Raw genomic sequence first — 22,221 nt, forward strand, 5'->3', positions numbered from 1 at the left:
TCATTTGAGGGTATCCACATTAAAATTGGATGAAGGGTTTAGGAGTTTCAGCCCCTTAACATGTGCCACCCTGTTTTAAAAGGGACCAAAAGTAATTGGACAGATTCAATAATTTTAAATAAAATATTCATTTTTAGTACTTGGTTGAAAACCCTTTTTTGGCAATGACTGCCTGAAGTCCTGAACTCATGGACATCACCAGACGCTGTGTTTCCTCCTTTTTGATGCTCTGCCAGGCCTTCACTGCGGTGGTTTTCAGTTTCTGTTTGTTTGTGGCCTTTCTGTCTGAAGTTTAGTCTTTAACAAGTGAAATGCTGCTCAATTGGGTTGAGATCAGGTGACTGACTTGGCCATTCAAAAATATTCCACTTCTTTGCTTTAATAAACTCCTGGGTTGCTTTGGCTTTATGTTTTGGGCCATTGTCCATCTGTAGTATGAAACAACGACCAATCAGTTTGGCTGCATTTGGCTGGATCTGAGCACACAGTATGGCGGCTCTGAATACCTCAGAATTCATTCCTGTGTCACATCATCAATAAACACTAGTGACCCAGTGCCACTGGCAGCCATGCATGCCCAAGCCATCACACTGCCTCCGCCGTGTTTTACAGATGATGTGGTATGCTTTGGATCATGAGCTGTATCACGCCTTCTCCATACTTTTCTCTTTCCATCATTCTGGTAGAGGTTGATCTTGGTTTCATCTGTCCAAAGAATGTTCTTCCAGAACTGTGCAGCTTTTTTAGATTTTTTTTTATTCTTGATGCTTATGAGTGGCTGCACCGTGCAGTGAACCCTCTGTATTTACTTTCATGCAGTCTTCTCTTTATGGTAGATTTGGATATTGATACGCCGACCTCCTGGAGAGTGTTGGTCACTTGGTCGGCTGTTGTGAAGGGGTTTCTCTTCACCATGGAGATTATTCTGCGATCATCCACCACTGTTGTCTTCCGTGGGCGCCCAGCTCTTTTTGCATTGATGAGTTCACCAGTACTTTGTTTCTTTCTCAGGATGAACCAAACTGTAGATTTTGCCACTCCTAATATTGTAGCAATTTCTCAGATGGGTTTTTTCTGTTTTCGCAGCTTAAGGATGGCTTGTTTCACCTGCATGGAGAGCTCCTTTGACCTCATGTTTACTTCACAGCAAAATCTTCCAAATGCAAGCACCACACCTCAAATCAACTCCAGGCCTTTTATCTGCTTAATTGAGAATGACATAATGAAGGGAATGCCCACACTTGTCCATGAAATAGCCTTGGAGTCAATTGTCCAATTACTTTTGGTCCCTTTAAAAACAGGGTGGCACATGTTAAGGAGCTGAAACTCCTAAACCCTTCATCCAATTTTAATGTGGATACCCTCAAATGAAAGCTGAAAGTCTGAACTTCAACTGCATCTGAATTGTTTTGTTTAAAATTCATTGTGGTAATGTCTATAACCAAAATTAGAAAAATGTTGTCTCTGTCCAAATATATATGGACCTAACTGTATATATACAAGGAGCTGTGGGGGCCGTCACACTATATATAAGGAGCTGTCGGGGCCGTCACGCTATATATAAGGAGCTGTCGGGGCCATCACGCTATATATAAGGAGCTGTGGGGGCCGTCACACTATATATATATATATATATATATATATATATATATAAGGAGCTGTCGGGGCCGTCACACTATATATATATATATGGGGCTGTCGGGGCCATCACGCTATATATAAGGAGCTGTGGGGGCCGTCACACTATATATATATATATATGGAGCTGTCGGGGCCGTCACACTATATATATATATATATATATATATGGGGCTGTCGGGGCCATCACACTATATATAAGGAGCTGTCGGGGCCGTCACGCTATATATATATATATATATATATATATATATATATATATATATATATATATATATATATATATATATATGGGGCTGTCGGGGCCGTCACACTATCTATCTATCTATCTATATATATATATATATATATATATATATAGGGCTGTCGGGGCCGTCACGCTATATATAAGGAGCTGTCGGGGCCGTCACGCTATATATAAGGAGCTGTCGGGGCCGTCACTATATATATATATAAGGAGCTGTCGGGGCCGTCACGCTATATATAAGGAGCTGTCGGGGCCGTCACTATATATATATATATATATATATATAAGGAGCTGTCGGGGCCGTCACTATATATATATATATAAGGAGCTGTGGGGGCCGTCACACTATATATAAGGAGCTGTCGGGGCCGTCACACTATATATATATATATATGGGGCTGTCGGGGCCGTCACGCTATATATAAGGAGCTGTCGGGGCCGTCACGCTATATATAAGGAGCTGTCGGGGCCGTCACGCTATATATAAGGAGCTGTCGGGGCCGTCACGCTATATATAAGGAGCTGTCGGGGCCGTCACGCTATATATAAGGAGCTGTCGGGGCCGTCACACTATATATATATATATATATATATGGGGCTGTCGGGGCCGTCACGCTATATATAAGGAGCTGTCGGGGCCGTCACGCTATATATAAGGAGCTGTCGGGGCCGTCACGCTATATATAAGGAGCTGTCGGGGCCGTCACGCTATATATAAGGAGCTGTCGGGGCCGTCACGCTATATATAAGGAGCTGTCGGGGCCGTCACTATATATATATATATATATATATAAGGAGCTGTCGGGGTCGTCACGCTATATATAAGGAGCTGTCGGAGCCGTCACACTATATATAAGGAGCTGTCGGGGCCGTCACACTATATATAAAAGGAGCTGTCGGGGCCATCACACTATATATAAGGAGCTGTCGGGGCCGTCACTATATATATATATATATATATATATATATAGCTGTCGGGGCCGTCACACTATATATAAGGAGCTGTCGGGGCCGTCACACTATATATAAAAGGAGCTGTCGGGGCCGTCACGCTATATATATAAGGAGCTGTCGGGGCCGTCACGCTATATATAAGGAGCTGTCGGGGCCGTCACGCTATATATAAGGAGCTGTCGGGGCCGTCACGCTATATATAAGGAGCTGTCGGGGCCGTCACGCTATATATAAGGAGCTGTCGGGGCCGTCACGCTATATATAAGGAGCTGTCGGGGCCGTCACGCTATATATAAGGAGCTGTCGGGGCCGTCACGCTATATATAAGGAGCTGTCGGGGCCGTCACGCTATATATAAGGAGCTGTCGGGGCCGTCACGCTATATATAAGGAGCTGTCAGGGCCGTCACACTATATATAAGGGGCTGTCGGGGCCGTCACACTATATATAAGGAGCTGCGGGGGCTGTCACACTATAAGGAGCTGCGGGGGCCGTCACACTATATATAAGGGGCTGTCGGGGCCGTCACACTATATATAAGGAGCTGCGGGGGCTGTCACACTATAAGGAGCTGCGGGGGCCGTCACACTATATATAAGGAGCTGCGGGGGCCGTCACACTATATATAAGGAGCTGCGGGGGCCGTCACACTATATATAAGGAGCTGCGGGGGCCGTCACACTATATATAAGGAGCTGCGGGGGCCGTCACACTATATATAAGGAGCTGCGGGGGCCGTCACACTATATATAAGGAGCTGCGGGGGCCGTCACACTATATATAAGGAGCTGCGGGGGCCGTCACACTATATATAAGGAGCTGTCGGGGTCGTCACACTATATATAAGGAGCTGTCGGGGCCGTCACACTATATACAGTGGGGCAAAAAAGTATTTAGTCAGTCAGCAATAGTGCAAGTTCCACCACTTAAAAAGATGAGAGGCGTCTGTAATTTACATCATAGGTAGACCTCAACTATGGGAGACAAACTGAGAAAAAAAAAATCCAGAAAATCACATTGTCTGTTTTTTTAACATTTTATTTGCATATTATGGTGGAAAATAAGTATTTGGTCAGAAACAAAATTTCATCTCAATACTTTGTAATATATCCTTTGTTGGCAATGACAGAGGTCAAACGTTTTCTGTAAGTCTTCACAAGGTTGCCACACACTGTTGTTGGTATGTTGGCCCATTCCTCCATGCAGATCTCCTCTAGAGCAGTGATGTTTTTGGCTTTTCGCTTGGCAACACGGACTTTCAACTCCCTCCAAAGGTTTTCTATAGGGTTGAGATCTGGAGACTGGCTAGGCCACTCCAGGACCTTGAAATGCTTCTTTCGAAGCCACTCCTTCGTTGCCCTGGCGGTGTGCTTTGGATCATTGTCATGTTGAAAGACCCAGCCACGTTTCATCTTCAATGCCCTTGCTGATGGAAGGAGGTTTGCACTCAAAATCTCACGATACATGGCCCCATTCATTCTTTCATGTACCCGGATCAGTCATCCTGGCCCCTTTGCAGAGAAACAGCCCCAAAGCATGATGTTTCCACCACCATGCTTTACAGTAGGTATGGTGTTTGATGGATGCAACTCAGTATTCTTTTTCCTCCAAACACGACAAGTTGTGTTTCTACCAAACAGTTCCAGTTTGGTTTCATCAGACCATAGGACATTCTCCCAAAACTCCTCTGGATCATCCAAATGCTCTCTAGCAAACTTCAGACGGGCCCGGACATGTACTGGCTTAAGCAGTGGGACACGTCTGGCACTGCAGGATCTGAGTCCATGGTGGCGTAGTGTGTTACTTATGGTAGGCCTTGTTACATTGGTCCCAGCTCTCTGCAGTTCATTCACTAGGTCCCCCCGCGTGGTTCTGGGATTTTTGCTCACCGTTCTTGTGATCATTCTGACCCCACGGGGTGGGATTTTGCGTGGAGCCCCAGATCGAGGGAGATTATCAGTGGTCTTGTATGTCTTCCATTTTCTAATTATTGCTCCCACTGTTGATTTCTTCACTCCAAGCTGCTTGGCTATTGCAGATTCAGTCTTCCCAGCCTGGTGCAGGGCTACAATTTTGTTTCTGGTGTCCTTTGACAGCTCTTTGATCTTCACCATAGTGGAGTTTGGAGTCAGACTGTTTGAGGGTGTGCACAGGTGTCTTTTTATACTGATAACAAGTTTAAACAGGTGCCATTACTACAGGTAATGAGTGGAGGAAAGAGGAGACTCTTAAAGAAGAAGTTACAGGTCTGTGAGAGCCAGAAATCTTGATTGTTTGTTTCTGACCAAATACTTATTTTCCACCATAATATGCAAAAAAAATCATAAAAAAACAGACAATGTGATTTTCTGGATTTTTTTTTCTCAGTTTGTCTCCCATAGTTGAGGTCTACCTATGATGTAAATTACAGACGCCTCTCATCTTTTTAAGTGGTGGAACTTGCACTATTGCTGACTGACTAAATACTTTTTTGCCCCACTGTATAAGGAGCTGCGGGGTCGTCACACTATATATAAGGAGCTGCGGGGGCCGTCACACTATATATAAGGAGCTGTCGGGGCCGTCACACTATATATAAGGAGCTGCGGGGTCGTCACACTATATATAAGGAGCTGCGGGGGCATTATTCAGTGTATAAGGGGCTGTGTGGGTCATCATACAATAGATAGGGAGCGGTGTGGACCATTGTACAGTATGTAGAGAGTGGTGGAGGCCATCATACTATACTACTTTCTGTGCGACACTTATTATAGGCCCCCGCTATCTGGCACGCTGTTTTTGCAGCATTAATTGGTGGAGGGGTAATCATAGTAAAGAGTTAAAAAAAAAAACAAATGTTTAAGTATTGGTGTTACTGTTCCCGGCCTGAAGAGCAGGCAGCATGAGGAGGTTGGGAATAGATGGGGCCGTTCTGGAAATATGAGAAGTGAAATGTGTCTGTTGTAAACTCAGCAGCACGGAGTCCTGGCTGGAGAAGTCATCATGTCGGTCTGGGCCAGATGGGAAAAAAAATAATTTATGGGAAAAGTAAACGATTCCATCAGAAAGAACATCAGCTGTAAGTTGGGATATTGTATATATCTGTACTGTAATCTCTAATATGACAAGAAGGACCACGGCAGGTCAGCGTGTGGTCACCACCATGGCTTTCCTTATACAGCCAGTGTAAATCATAGCACAAGACTGAGTCTACGTCACGTGAGCCGGTCATACCACGAAGGGGTCTGGCAGACAAATGTGATCCTCTTCACGCCTTCTAGCTATTCAAACGATGACATTCAATAGGACGGGAAAATTGGACAGAAATGTTAAGTGACTTAGAAAATAAGAATAGATCTTATGCGTCTGCAGAAAACGTACAGATCTGCTTTACGTACAAGCCACGTCGCTAAGCTCAGCATCTCTAAGATGGGGCAGCAGGAGTGGCAGGTGAAGTTCCTCGCACACAATGGTGTAAGCCCATAGAAAGACAGACCCCACCAAGAGGAAGTCTAAAATGTCATTGACGTCCATTGTTTCATCTGAATAAAGGTTTCGGATATTCAGACTGAAGCCCCCAACAGAGTGCTGACCAAGGACCATGACGTTCTATGAATCCAGCCTAAGGAGAGCTTTCTGGGAAGGTTACGTACATAATGGTCCTTCATTAGCTGTTTGTATGAATCTATGGCTCATTTTAAGATGTTATTATGGGATGTGGTTGCAATATTTTGTGACAATTGATGTCCCCGGCCATGTTGTTCCCACTGAAACTGACCTACAATCCTTCTCTATTTACCCACTAACATTGATAGATCTGTGTCTGTACATCGGGAGAGACCTGTCAATCAAGAAGAGCAGTGCAGTGAAAGGCTGTCAGGGTGCATCATCGGACCAGCCAGACCTCTCAGTGTACCTGGCTGGTTTTAAACTATGTTTTGTCAAATGCTGCAGGTGCAAGACCTACACCGCAAGGTACTACACCGCAGTAATGATACCTGAATCATGCTACCCATGGTTTGGGCAACATGAATCTAATGACAGGTTCCATTTAAAAAAAAGGAAAGTATCATCAGAAAATTAACTTTAGTTTAAGTATTTTTTTTTGTTAAATTATTTTTTTTAAGGTTTGATTTTTTTTTTCCTTGCGATTTCTGTTCTGTATAGAAGACTTTTCAGGAGTTACTATCAAAGACAAGGTTGCAATGACTAATAACACAATAGGTGATGTCACAGCTCACCTCCTCCTCCTGTACAATGACTGATAACACCTCTATATACAGTAGATAACACAGGATCCACCATTCACAATAGGTGATTCACAGCTCACCTCCTCCTCCTGTACAATGACTGATAACACCTCTATATACAGTAGATAACAGGATCCACCATTCACAATAGGTGATTCACAGCTCACCTCCTCCTCCTGTACAATGACTGATAACACCTCTATATACAGTAGATAACAGGATCCACCATTCACAATAGGTGATTCACAGCTCACCTCCTCCTCCTGTACAATGACTGATAACACCTCTATATACAGGATTCAGCATTCACAGTGTCACAGCTCACCACCTCCTGCTCCCATCATGATTTTTGACCAGATTAGAGCATGCTCTGATGATGCTTTTATATATACAAATAGGGTCTGAGTCTGTCAGTCAATTGCTGCTAAAGTCCATGTGAACAAAAATATTAGGCTTAGCGGCAAATGTGAAAATTGCAAAATGATTTTATTTTTTAATAGAGGGATCATATTTAAAAAAAATATATTATAACAACCTTATTTATACCATGAATCGTTTTCTAATAACACATTCCTTTTCAAAATAATCTAGGCAAGACGGTTTTCCAACTTATTCTCTCTGCAGCCAGGGAACCACCATTTGCATGGCCTAAACGTATCAGTAATAGACCCGATGAGAGCAACAGGCGATTGATAGATGACTATTACTCCATTCATTAATTTACATAATTATCAGATGTTTGTAAAGGATTTTAGAAGGAGGGTTAAGGTACCGTCACACTTAGCGACGCTGCAGCGATACCGACAACGATCCGGATCGCTGCAGCGTCGCTGTTTGGTCGCTGGAGAGCTGTCACACAGACCGCTCTCCAGCGACCAACGATGCCGGTAACCAGGGTAAACATCGGGTAACTAAGCGCAGGGCCGCGCTTAGTAACCCGATGTTTACCCTGGTTACCATCCTAAAAGTAAAAAAAACAACCACTACATACGTACCTACAGCCGTCTGTCCTCCAGCGCTGTGCTCTGCACTCCTCCTGTACTGTCTGTGTGAGCACAGCGGCCGGAAAGCAGAGCGGTGACGTCACCGCTCTGCTTTCTGGCTGACCGACGCTCACAGCCAGTACAGGAGGAGTGCAGAGCACAGCGCTGGAGGACAGACGGCTGTAGGTAAGTATGTAGTGGTTGTTTTTTTTACTTTTAGGATGGTAACCAGGGTAAACATCGGGTTACTAAGTGCGGCCCTGCGCTTAGTTACCCGATGTTTACCCTGGTTACCAGCGAAGACATCGCTGAATCGGTGTCACACACGCCGATTCAGCGATGTCTACGGGGAGTCCAGCGACGAAATAAAGTTCTGGACTTTCTTCCCCGACCAGCGACAGCACAGCAGGGGCCTGATCGCTGCTGCCTGTCACACTGGACGATATCGCTAGTGAGGACGCTGCAACGTCACGGATCGCTAGCGATATCGTCTAGTGTGACGGTACCTTAAGCTCCTATAAATTGAATCAATTCATTGTGCATTATCTCAGCTGAGTGCATTGAACCCATCTACAGCCCTGGATTTAAAAGGCACCGGGGAAGACGTCTCAGGTTGCTGGAAATGTATTTTTTCCCCCCCATTTCATTTAAGTGTCTTTCAGATCAATTCTTACCGAAAAGCAAATGTATGGAGGAATGAGCCCTCAGAGCCACAAAGGTGCACCAGAAAGGTTGTCTCCTGCTGCTATGTACTACAAAGGGGTAGACACTACTCTTATGTATGTTGACACAAGGCAACGCTTTATGGAAAAGACATGAGGGCCACCAGCGGCATCTAGCAGCTCCTGTTTGCCATATGCACTTTCGGGCATCTTTATAGGCTCCCAATCATCTGATGAAGGAAGTGCATGATGTACTTTTCCAAGAACCCTTTTTCCTATTATGTATAAATTTAGGTTCTTCACAACCACTTGACCTGTAAATTTTTCCTCATCCAGAACTTAAAAGGGATTGTCCAGTTGAGATGCTTTTGGAAAACTAATGATTGTGATCGGCCTTGGTTAAGTTAAAGGGATCCTGACCTGAGCTTCAGATAACCTTCTGTGACAACTCAGGAATCCAGTTGTCAGTGACATTGTCTGCCTCCCGGGGAGGATTATACCATGCCTGGAAGCGAGAACAATCTCCTTAACAGGTAGCACTTACATACAACACTTTTCTGACTCCAGGCCAGAAGGGGGAGCTCTAGACCTGGTTTCAGGGGAGCTACCCTATAAGTTCTGGTCTGGAGGAGGAGTAAGGCTACGTTCACATTTGCGTTGGGCGGTGCAGCGTCGGCGACGCAACGCAAATGTAAACGCATGCACAATGCAGCGTTTTGTGACGCATGTGTCCACTTTTGCATTTTTTTGGTGCAGAAAAAACTGCATCATGCAACGTCCTCTGCGCCCTGACGCATGCGCTACAGTGACGCATGCGTCACAAAACGCAAGTGTAACGCATGTCCATGCGCTCCCCCATGTTAAATATAGGGGCGCATGACGCATGCGTCGCCGCGGCTGCGCCCGACGCAATGCTAATGTGAACGTAGCCTTAGAGAGTAGTCTGTGTGTGACACAGTGAAGGAGAGAGAAACTGGGGCCTGGAGGTGCGATTGGGCTCACCCCAGAAGAAAGCGCAAGAAACCGGACACCGAGGTCAGAGGTTGTGTGGGAACTGTATGCCCCATAGCAGAAACCGGAGGGCAGGAGATTGTGGCCAAGAGCAATGCAACTACGCCCGAAGGCACAGCAACAGATTAGAGCCAGAGTCACCATGAGAGAGGGACACCTGTAAAAAGGCTCGAGCTGCCTGCCATGCGGGTAGTGTTCCAGCTGAGGGTCAGATTGAGAGAGGGATTTGAGGAAAGCTAAAGCATCAGGAACCTAGAATTCAGTGCAGAAAGGAAGGTTTCCAACCCCACCTGGCTAGGGGGATTCTGAACCGCTTCCAGGCTGCCCGGATTTCAAGATCACCTGTAACCTGTGCCTTGGATTGCAATTTCACCAGGAAAAGGTAAAGAGACTGCAACCCTGTGGACTCCAATTCTTTCCTGCACCTCACCATCTATCATACCTTACCAAATCCATCGGGAGCCCTGGGGACCAAGCTCTACCTGTGGGGAGCTATACCAACTCTGCTGCAATACCATCAGCCCCAGTGGACTCCTTTAAGCAGCGTTGGCCACCTCTGGCCGAGTACCACAGGTGGCGTCATGAACATTAGAATTTATTTTCCACTATACCTCAACCCCTTCATTGGACGCCCAGGGCCACAGACCGGGTCACTGCTGCCGTGAGCTTCCCCTTTAAGAACGGTGTCTGGCCCTGTACCGAGTACCCGTCGGCCCTGGCGGGCGCTCCGCTTCTGTATGCTCTTTGGTATACACAGATACAGGTGCAAACACACAGTAAGTTTCCTTGCTACAGCCATTCTTATTGGGTAAAATGACGGCGCCTTTTTGAAAGACCTAAGAAGTAGCAGTTTGGGAGGTTCCATTAGGGACTACAGAAGCCTCTAATACAGGGTCCATCATATTGGCACACTTATTAAAAATAAAATTACCGTAGTTTTAGGGAAAAAAAATTCCCAGGGGAGCTACAGGTAGACAAACATTCTGCTGCAAGTTCTCCTAAAACGACAGTTACAGTTTAAATTTTCCCTTGAACTTGCGGCGGAATGTCTGTGTCGGCCTCTAGCTCCTCCCCCTCCATAGAATCTTACGAGCAGCAACGGTCATCTTCTCTCTCGGTAATGAGAAAATTGGACAGATGGAGAATGGAGCAGATTTCTCTGATCAGATATATTACAAAATTTGCTCATTTTCATATGTACTATTGATTAAATAACATTTAAAATAGATACTCATTAAAGTCCATATTTCCAATAGCATATCTAAATAATAATAAATCAGTATTCTTTGATTACATGACCATGGAAATGTATGATGATATTAACAGATGTGGACAAATCATTGCTCTGCTGCTGAAAACTACTGAACAAATGATGGGAAAAATCTAATAATCAAAAGATCCTAAAATTGTCTGGAACGGCTTGCGGCCACCGTGTATGATGTTGCCATAGTAACTATTTTGCATCTCTGCAGTTCACATGACCAGTACTTCACTTGTTTTTCCATTATTAGAAATGTCTTCTGCTTTTAACCAGGAAGGGTTTTTTTCCCCCTTTATTCAGACAATCCAAATACTTTCACTGTTAAGTTGTTACTCAATTTTCTTCCAGAACCTGGAGAAGCTGGGTGGAAATCTGTATAGTTGCATTGACATCACACTGACATTTAAGAATAGGTTTTAAAATGGAGATTTTACGACTTTGGACATCTGCTCATTCTAAAATGCCACTGTTCTCCTGAATCCGGCGATGTTTTTCTTTTGTTCCTGCACCTCTCCCTTCCTGAGATATGGCCTCCTCTTCCCTGTATATAAATCTAGTCCTCTTAGCAATAAAAAAAAAAATGCCGCTAAAAATACTACATGTTGCATTTCTGCAACACAACGCATGCAGAAAAAAACGCATGCGTTGCAAAAACGCATACAAAAAAACGCATGCGTTTTTAATGTTAAATATAGGGTAAAAAAATTGCATGCTTTTCTTGCATTTTTTGCTGCAAAAACGCAAAAAAAAAAAAACGCAAATGTGAAACCACCCTATCAGGAACGGAGAGGAGCAGGAGTAAAAGAAAAAAAAAAAAAAAAGAAAAACACATTACCGTATTCAGAACAGCGACATTTACACCAGATAAAAAAATAAAATAAAAATACATATTTAGGGACTTCAGTCAATAGACATTTTTGTTTTCGGCTTTTCCTGAACAGTCTTTTACATCTACTTTGTTGCAGTCTTTAAAGAAAAGAATAATAATTTATATCTAAAAAGATAATAGCAATAGAAGCTACCCGAGGAAAGGTCAGGTCATTTTTACAGTCTCAGCATGCCATTAAGCAGTTAAAAGAAGTGAAAAATAAATAAAAAAAGACCGAACGTATGCACAACAGCAAGTCATTTTTACTTTGGTGTGCATTATGATCCTTGTTTTCCAGTTTGTTTGTTTTTTTTGTTTCTTTTAAAAAGCAGAATCCGCATAAAAACAAGTGAACAAGACTGTTCACCTGTACCCTTAGGGTGAATCTGGATAGTGATAGGACGTCACAGTTCACAGCTTAGCCACAGAGATAGAAAGAAAAGGCCATAAATGACTGAATAAACATATACAGGTCCTTCTCAAAAAATTAGCATATAGTGTTAAATTTCATTATTTACCATAATGTAATGATTACAATTAAACTTTCATATATTATAGATTCATTATCCACCAACTGAAATTTGTCAGGTCTTTTATTGTTTTAATACTGATGATTTTGGCATACAACTCCTGATAACCCAAAAAACCTGTCTCAATAAATTAGCATATTTCACCCATCCAATCAAATAAAAGTGTTTTTTAATAACAAACAAAAAAAACCATCAAATAATAATGTTCAGTTATGCACTCAATACTTGGTCGGGAATCCTTTGGCAGAAATGACTGCTTCAATGCGGCGTGGCATGGAGGCAATCAGCCTGTGACACTGCTGAGATGTTATGGAGGCCCAGGATGCTTCAATAGCGGCCTTAAGCTCATCCAGAGTGTTGGGTCTTGCGTCTCTCAACTTTCTCTTCACAATATCCCACAGATTCTCTATGGGGTTCAGGTCAGGAGAGTTGGCAGGCCAATTGAGCACAGTAATACCATGGTCAGTAAACCATTTACCAGTGGTTTTGGCACTGTGAGCAGGTGCCAGGTCGTGCTGAAAAATGAAATCTTCATCTCCATAAAGCATTTCAGCCGATGGAAGCATGAAGTGCTCCAAAATCTCCTGATAGCTAGCTGCATTGACCCTGCCCTTGATGAAACACAGTGGACCAACACCAGCAGCTGACATGGCACCCCACACCATCACTGACTGTGGGTACTTGACACTGGACTTCAGGCATTTTGGCATTTCCTTCTCCCCAGTCTTCCTCCAGACTCTGGCACCTTGATTTCCGAATGACATGCAAAATTTGCTTTCATCAGAAAAAAGTACTTGGGACCACTTAGCAACAGTCCAGTGCTGCTTCTCTGTAGCCCAGGTCAGGCGCTTCTGCCGCTGTTTATGGTTCAAAAGTGGCTTTACCTGGGGAATGCGGCACCTGTAGCCCATTTCCTGCACACGCCTGTGCACGGTGGCTCTGGATGTTTCCACACCAGACTCAGTCCACTGCTTCCTCAGGTTCCCCAAGGTCTGGAATCGGTCCTTCTCCACAATCTTCCTCAGGGTCCGGTCTCCTCTTCTCGTTGTACAGCGTTTTCTGCCACATTGTTTCCTTCCAACAGACTTACCATTGAGGTGCCTTGATACAGCACTCTGGGAACAGCCTATTTGTTGAGAAATTTCTTTCTGGGTCTTACCCTCTTGCTTGAGGGTGTCAATGATGGCCTTCTTGACATCTGTCAGGTCGCTAGTCTTACCCATGATGGGGGTTTTGAGTAATGAACCAGGCAGGGAGTTTATAAAAGCCTCAGGTATCTTTTGCATGTGTTTAGAGTTAATTAGTTGATTCAGAAGATTAGGGTAATAGGTCGTTTAGAGAACCTTTTCTTGATATGCTAATTTATTGAGACAGGTTTTTTGGGTTATCAGGAGTTGTATGCCAAAATCATCAGTATTAAAACAATAAAAGACCTGACAAATTTCAGTTGGTGGATAATGAATCTATAATATATGAAAGTTTAATTGTAATCATTACATTATGGTAAATAATGAAATTTAACACTATATGCTAATTTTTTGAGAAGGACCTGTATAGTGTGTGGAAGTCTTCCCGCGAATATTAGTCAGAACAAGTATACACGACTTTTACTGTACGCATGGAGACACATCTGAGGCCCGAGGGAACAAACCGGAGGTTACATCTATACATGTAGGCCTGGAAGACGAATATACAATACAGACCAAAAGTTTGGACACACCTTCTCATTTAAAGATTTTTCTGTATTTTCACGACTATGAAAATTGTACATTCACACTGAAGGCATCAAAACTATGAATTAACACATGTGGAATTATATACTTAACAAAAAAGTGTGAAACAACTGAAATTAGGTCTTATATTCTAGGTTCTTCAAAGTAGCCAACTTTTGCTTTGATGACGGCTTTGCACACTCTTGGCATTCTCTTGATGAGCTTCAAGAGGTAGTCACTGGGAATGGTTTTCACTTCACAGGTGTGCCCTGTCAGGTTTAATAAGGGGGATTTCTTGCCTTATAAATGGGGTTGGGACCACCAGTTGTGGTGTGCAGAAGTCTGGTGGATATACAGCTGATAGTCCTACTGAATAGACTGTTAGAATTTGGATTATGGCAAGAAAAAAGCAGCTAAGTAAAGAAAAACGAATGGCCATCATTACTTTAAGAAATGAAGGTCAGTCTGTCCGAAAAATTGGGCAAACTTTGAAAGTGTCCCCAAGTGCAGTGGCAAAAACCATCAAGCGCTACAAAGAAACTGGCACATATGAGGAAAGGAAGACCAAGAGTCACCTCTGCTTCTGAGGATAAGTTTATCCGAGTCACCAGCCTCAGAAATCGCAGGTTAACAGCAGCTCAGATTAGAGACCAGGTCAATGCCACACAGAGTTCTAGCAGCAGACACATCTCTACAACAACTGTTAAGAGGAGACTTTGTGCAGCAGCCTTCATGGAAAATAGCTGCTAGGAAACCACTGCTAAGGACAGGCAACAAGCAGAAGAGACTTGTTTGGGCTAAAGAACACAAGGAATGGGCATTAGACAAGTGGAAATCTGTGCTTTGGTCTGATGAGTCCAAATTTGAGATCTTTGGTTCCAACCACAGTATCTTTGTGCGACACAGAAAAGGTGAACGGATGGACTCTACATGCCTGGTTCCCACCGTGAAGCATGGAGGAGGAGGTGTGATGGTGTGGGGGAGCTTTGCTGGTGACACTGTTGGGGATTTATTCAAAATTGAATGCATACTGAACCAGCATGGCCACCACAGCATCTTGCAGCGCAATCCTATTCTATCCGGTTTGTGTTTAGTTGGACCATCATTTATTTTTCAACAGGACAATGATCCCAAACACCTCCAGGCTGTGTATGGGCTATTTGACCAAGAAGGAAAGTGATGGGGGGGCTACACCAGATGACCTGGCCTCCACAGTCACCAGACTTGACCCCAATCGAGATGGTGAGGGGTGAGCTGGACCGCAGAGTGAAGGCAAAAGGGCCAACAAGTGCTAAGCATCTCTGGGAACTCCTTCAAGATTGTTGGAAGACCATTCCCGGTGACTACCTCTTGAAGCTCATCAAGAGAATGCCAAGAGTGTGCAAAGCAGTCATCAAAGCAAAAGGTGGCTACTTTGAAGAACCTAGAATATAAGACATAATTTCAGTTGTTTCACACTTTGTTAAGTATATAATTCCACATGTGTTAATTCATAGTTTTGATGCCTTCAGTGTGAATGTACAATTTTCATAGTCATGAAAATACAGAAAAATCTTTAAATGAGAAGGCGTGTCCAAACTTTTGGTCTGTACTGTACATCAAAGATGCCTCCATCTTAATAATTTAGGTCAGTCTTACTCATTCCACAGCTCACACCAGGATTAATATTTCATAAATAATTATTTTTTTCTCCTCAGGTGCGAGAGACGATTTATTTTTTTTTCATTGCCAATACATGGGAGCAAAATTAAGACCAACACAACATGTCCTAGAGTCATGTCAGGTGCTGAGGGAAGATTGAGCGACACTGAGGCGATGAGTTTCGAGTCCCGTACCACACGATATACAGCAGTCAAGCCTGGATCTGAGGGAGGCCCCAGTGCTCCTCGCTGAAAATAATTTAGGCCACATCTTTTCTCCTGTTCTCTCAGGCTTCACTCCGTCTTTTTATAGATCAGGTGAAGCGTCTCCTCTTCTGCTGACAGCATGAAGAGACTGACTGTAAGGAGAATGGTGGACAGGCCCAGAGTCTGAAGAGGGGGCTAGGAAGAGAAGAGTCACTATCCCAGCACCCCTTCATTCAGGGCCATAGCCAGTAATATGGACCCCAAATCATAGGTAGAAACCAATCCCATAATGGATTTTTACTTCTGTAGAGTTCACAGATTGATATTAAGAAAAAAAACATGCAGGCGCCAGGAAGACATTAGTCTGTTTACATCCCTGAAGTCGCCCCATTTAACATTTTCGTCCCATTAGTGCTCTACGGTTCATTGACATCCAGATTAGTGATGGGCGAGCGTGCTTGGACTTGCTCAATCGAGTAGCGAGCAGTGCAGAGTATCGAGTGGTGCTCGAATCCTCTCTCGTGGCTCAGATAATTCACTTATGAGGATTTGAACACCACGCAATACTCACTACTTGATCGAGCAGTGCCGAGAACGCTCGCCCATCATGTGCGTGAGCGTGAATTTTGCCATCCTCCGGAAAAATGCTCAAGTTTGCCAATCACTTGCATTAGGCTCGCTACTCGAGTTGACCATGTCTGTGCTTGAACACTATTTTGTGTGTGGAAGAGCTCAGGTCACCATTACTCCCCTGTCAATTTACAATCTCATTTTGATTGACAGTGCACTCTACGGCCACACCTGCAGTGTTATTCCAGACCAGGACAGAGAACTGGCAATGATACTATGAACACGGCTTTAGAGAGCGCAATCAAAATATAACAATGCTCTGTCTTCAAGTTGAGGGGGGGCGTAATGGTACCCTGACCAAAAGGTGCACCACAGCCCCTCATTGGCATACAAAATATTTTTTTTATGCCAACTAAACCTCTAAAAATCTATGCTCTATTTATGATTTGTATAGGTCTAAGTCTCCTACATAACTGTATAAGTGGCTTAGGTAGCTTTTCGGGGTGATAGACCCCCTTTAAGAGAACTGTTACAGAACTTCAGGCAAATAAAAAACTTCCCAAAAATTAAGCATTTCCTGCACTGTTTCAATTTGAAAAACTCAATATTGAACGGCTCCAAAAAAAAAAAAAAAAAAAAAAAAAGTGAACATCGTCCAAGAGGTTTTCCAACCATTAAAGAGATGGCATAAAAATCACTAAAAATTCATACTGTCCAGGTCTCTCAGAATACATCCAAGAGGATCCCTTATATAAAGGGGAAAAAATGAAATTACTGCAAGAGTCTGCAAATCTCGAGCCTCACCAAAACCCCGCAGATTCCAGTTATTCAGTGCCCTGGAGTCTCAGAGAGCTCGAAACAAGGGCAGAAAATCTCAGGGGAATAGCAACACATTGGACGATGTAACAGGCAATAGGTACATTACATGTGGTGGAGCAGTCAACCATTGCAACCTCACATGATTTTTGGCAACTGTCATGTCCTGTGCCTCAATGCAACTAAGCCGACAATCAGCAGGAACGATGGTGCAATACAACATTGTGATCTTCACTTGACCAAACAGTCACCAAGAAGCCAAAGCCTAATAAATATCCATGCTGGAAGGAGAGGCGAGACTGGAGCCCTCCAACACAGGCTGGAAATCCCACATCATCCCAATCCCACTCATAGCCTCGTATCTGCTTTAACTGCATCCGGTCTGAGTGCCTTAAAATGTGACCAAAACTGTGTCAGATTTTTTCTTCTAAGCCTGATGCAATTTTACTACTATCTTTGTTCTTATCTACAGATCCTGAGTTACCTCTTGTATTGTACCCCCAGAGCTGCGCTCACTATTCTGCTGGTGTAGTCACTGTGTACATACATTACTGATCCTGTACTGATCCAGGGTTACCTCTTGTATTATACCCCAGAGCTGCGCTCACTATTCTGCTGGTGTAGTCACTGTGTACATACATTACTGATCCTGTACTGATCCAGGGTTACCTCTTGTATTATACCCCAGAGCTGCACTCACTATTCTGCTGATGCAGTTACTGTGTACATACATTACTGATCCTGTACTGATCTGGAATTACCTCCTTATACCCCAGAGCTGCACTCACTATTCTGCTGGTGCAGTCACTGTGTACATACATTACTGATCCTGAGTTACATCCTGTATTATACCCCAGAGCTGCACTCACTATTCTGCTGGTGCAGTCACTGTGTACATACATTACTGATCCTGTACTGATCCAGGGTTACCTCTTGTATTATACCCCAGAGCTGCACTCACTATTCTGCTGATGCAGTTACTGTGTACATACATTACTGATCCTGTACTGATCTGGAATTACCTCCTTATACCCCAGAGCTGCACTCACCATTCTGCTGGTGCAGTCACTGTGTACATACATTACTGATCCTGAGTTACATCCTGTATTATACCCCAGAGCTGCACTTACTATTCTGCTGGTGCAGTCAGGGTCAGTTTTAGACAAAGTTGGTCTCTAGGTAAAAGTTTAAAGTGCACCATCACATCAAAACATTTCGGTTGTATTTACATGTGCCAAGTTCATGCCACTAAATGAGTGTGATCGACAATATTGACTTAATTCGGTGCTCGTTTACCAGCCTCTTTAAACCAGCTGAGGAAGAATAGTGATGGGGACAGAACAATCACTAATGGATCAATCTGTCCCCATACAGTATCATGTTATCAGCAGCATATCTGCAGTTTTCACTGGGCGATGTACTGCTGAGGACAATGATTTTTGTCCCGTGTAACAAGCCAGATTCTCCCCCCCCCCCCCCCCAGAATATACACAGGGTTAAAGTGGCCTAGGCCAGATTAACCCCGAGTATATTCTGGGCAGGGAGGTTAATCTGGCCTGTTTCACCGGCATAAACAATCCAATCACTCGATGAATGGGCAGCATTTTGCTTGTTTAGTATAATGTGCCACATAGTCCTCCATATCGTATAATGCACCCCATAGTCCTCCATATAGTATAATGCACTCCCCATAGCCATCCATACAGTACCATAGTCCTCCATATAGTATGTGCCCCATAGCCCTTCATATAGTATAATGCAGTCCTCCATATAGTATAATGCACTCCCCATAGCCATCCATACAATACCATAGTCCTCCGTATAAGTATGTGCCCCATAGCCCTTCATATAGTATAATGCAGTCCTCCATATAGTATAATGCACTCCCCATAGCCGTCCATACAATACCATAGTCCTCCGTATAGTATAATGTGCCCCATAACCCTCCATATAGGATCATGCAGTCCTCCATATAGTATAATGCAGTCCCCTATAGCCCTCCATATAGTATAATGTACTCCTCATAGCCGTCCATACAGTATAACTCACCCCATAGTTCTCCATATGGTATAATGCACAGCCCATATCCTCTCTATAGTATATTGCATTCCCCATATGTCCTCAATACAGTATAATGCAGCCCCCATGACTATAATATGCAGGCCCCCCCATAGAGTATAATGCAGCCCCACAACATTACGGCTACCACCTACTCACTGCTTCGGTCTCTGCAGCGCATCTCCACTGCTGGCAGAGCGGGGAGTGTGAAGAAATTTCATCATCACGCCGCTGCATCACAGGACATTGGGAGTGTCAGCTGACGCCCTCTCCTTCATAATTGATTTCAACTGTATCGGCATCTATGCCGATGATACAGTTGAATGCAAGATGCAGTGGGTGGGTAGGGGATAGTTGGAGGTGCTGGCGCCACCCCTGACTTACATGCCCCATAGCGGCCGCATGGTGTGCCCCTATTAGTGGCACGCCACTGGTTGGGGAGCCCTGGGAGAGTGGGGGCCCTAGGCTAATGCCTAGTCTGCCCGCCCCCAACATTGACCCTGGGCTCAGTTACTGTGTACATACATTACTTATCCTGTACTGATCTGGAGTTACATCCTGTATTATACTCCAGAGCTGCATTCACTATTCTGCTGGTACAGTCACTGTGTGCATACATTACATAAAGTCATGTGCCTCTATCCTCAGCCTGTTTTGTAGAAACTTCTACAACTTCTCCAATCAGAGTTGATCGCCATGCCTCCCGTGGATGCGAGTCCCTGGGCTTTGCCAGGTGCAGAAGCCATTGCGAACCAACAGCATTAAGGATGTGATAGCATTAAAGGAAACTTGGCACCCAGGTCAGAACCAACGCCAGCTGACCCCGGGCTAAGAACCACAGCACTGGCACCTGGCTTGTGATCATATAACAGGCACTTGAGACGGGTGAAATATCACCATAGCTTAGAATGTTTGTCCGTTTCACCATTTCTTGGCCATTTAACATGTGTATATTAAGAGGGATTGGTATGTCTGTATAGGTCCTAGTACAACAACAACAAGGATACCTGTCCGGTAGTAATCCGATGTGCCAGCGATGAAAAATCAAGCTTTGACGCCACATGCAAATTAGCTTGGAAGTGCATTGGGGGCGTTTCCATGCATTGAATGCATAAACACACCACTCTACTTTAATTAGCAAAAATAGTCCAGACAAGGTCCCTTTAAGAAATTGTACAACTAGTAACTCCCTAATCTGTTATTACTGGTATTGACAGTCAGGTGGGCACTTTGGCTATAAAATTTACTACAAACCTGACGAGTATAGACTCCTACCCAGACGCGGACTGGCCCACGGTTGAACAGGTGAATCTCCCGGTGGGCCCCTACTACCCTATATGAACATTAGCTGGCACATTACACTTGGTTCATTATGTACAAATAAGGCAAAATCTCAGCATTCATTGACCAAACCACCCAGTATAATATTATTATTATTTTTATTATTATTATTATTATTATTATTATATCGAAGAAGAGGTAAATTTGTGAATGAGGCCAATGTATTGTTTGCATTTTGCTGAACAATGAGCCCTCAGAGTCAATCTTACAGGCAGGCCCTTGGCACTCCAGACCGAAACCGCTCTAAAGTATAAATCTAAAAATTGCATTTCACAGAACCAAATTGTTAGTGATGCTTGCCAATTAAACAGTATGGTGTTATTTTTTGCAGAAACAGCACCACTCTTGCCCATCAGGCTGTATGCGGTACTGCAGGTTTAGCCTTTTTTTTTTTTTTAATTAAAGAGCACAGAGTTCCAACATCTGCAAGAGCGGCTCAGATGTTGGAATAGACATGATGAAACATTGTAGTACTTCATGCCATCCTTGACATTTTTAAATTAAAACCAGACGGCCATATTTAAACCGTTTGGTCATATATTTACGATACAGTTGAAATTTTACGCCTGAGCGGTCACTTATTTTAAAATTCATACCAATTTAATACATAATATTTTGCCATAAAAATTCTTCTTAGACCCAAGAGCTAGCAAACTGTATCCGAAAGACTCCCCACTCTTACGTATGGTCATTTGCCAAATGGACGAGCTGTGATATTTAACTCTCTAAGTGCTACACGAAACCCTTATCCTCCCCCCCTACTCTGTTCCTTAAAGTAGTTGTGGAGTCTCACCCCCCAGCTATGTTCCCCTTTTGGTAGCTGTCACTCACACATTCCCCTCCTGAGCGTCAGCCCCGGACTGCCTGTCACACTAGTGATTGGAGTCCAACAGGTGGAAGAATAGATTTCGCCTTCTTCCAGTGAATTAACCTCTTCAGCCTCTACGTAGGAAGTCGGTCATTTGGATCGTATACAGGATGGGGTGCAAATATTTTTAAAAAAAATATATATTTTTTTTTTTGGCAAAAATATTTACAGAAAACGTAGAGAAGTCGGCATCTTATAGCATTTGAGCACTCACCGTCCTGAGGAACTGGATCTCATCCTCGCTCTCTCCTCCTTCGGCCATGATGTTTTCGGGTACCCTCTTGCCTTGTAGAGGATGACCCTTCCTGGATGACGGCTTACGACGATGCCCGAAGTGTAATCCGTGTGAATAGAAGGGGGAGAGAGAGAGGCTGCCGTGCTCTCCTCTCTCTGTGTACAGAGATGACACAGGCACAGACCTAGACAAATCCTGCCAGCCTCTCGTGTACACCCCTCCTCTACTCCCTGATTGGAGAAGGCTAGGTTAGCACCAGCCGAATTGTCCATACGTTTTGGGGTGGAGGGTCTCGGATGCAAAAAAATAAAAAAAATAAAAATAATGAAATAGGGTAGTGCACAGCAAAAAATGTGATTAAAATATTTTTTTTGTAAAGGGAGAAAATTGC

The 22,221-nt window shown here is 43.8% G+C and overlaps 1 protein-coding gene across 10 annotated transcripts in view; it reads right to left on the bottom strand.

Moving 5' to 3' along the window:
* Positions 1 to 22,002, bottom strand: part of RYR1 (ryanodine receptor 1) — a 179,866-nt gene extending 157,864 nt beyond the window's left edge. For 6 of the 10 annotated variants that reach the window (XM_069746587.1, XM_069746582.1, XM_069746583.1 and 3 more), the window contains exon 1: positions 21,810 to 22,002. In XM_069746587.1, the coding sequence (XP_069602688.1) occupies positions 21,810 to 21,857 (48 nt within the window). In that variant the 5' untranslated portion in view covers positions 21,858 to 22,002. The remainder of the gene's footprint in view (positions 1 to 21,809) is intronic. The other 4 variants (XM_069746585.1, XM_069746586.1, XM_069746584.1 and 1 more) reach the window with 1 other exon arrangement.
* Between the last annotated feature and the right edge of the window lie 219 nt (positions 22,003 to 22,221).

The sequence above is a fragment of the Ranitomeya imitator genome, chromosome 2 (assembly GCF_032444005.1).
Source record: "Ranitomeya imitator isolate aRanImi1 chromosome 2, aRanImi1.pri, whole genome shotgun sequence".
Lineage (NCBI taxonomy): Eukaryota > Metazoa > Chordata > Amphibia > Anura > Dendrobatidae > Ranitomeya > Ranitomeya imitator.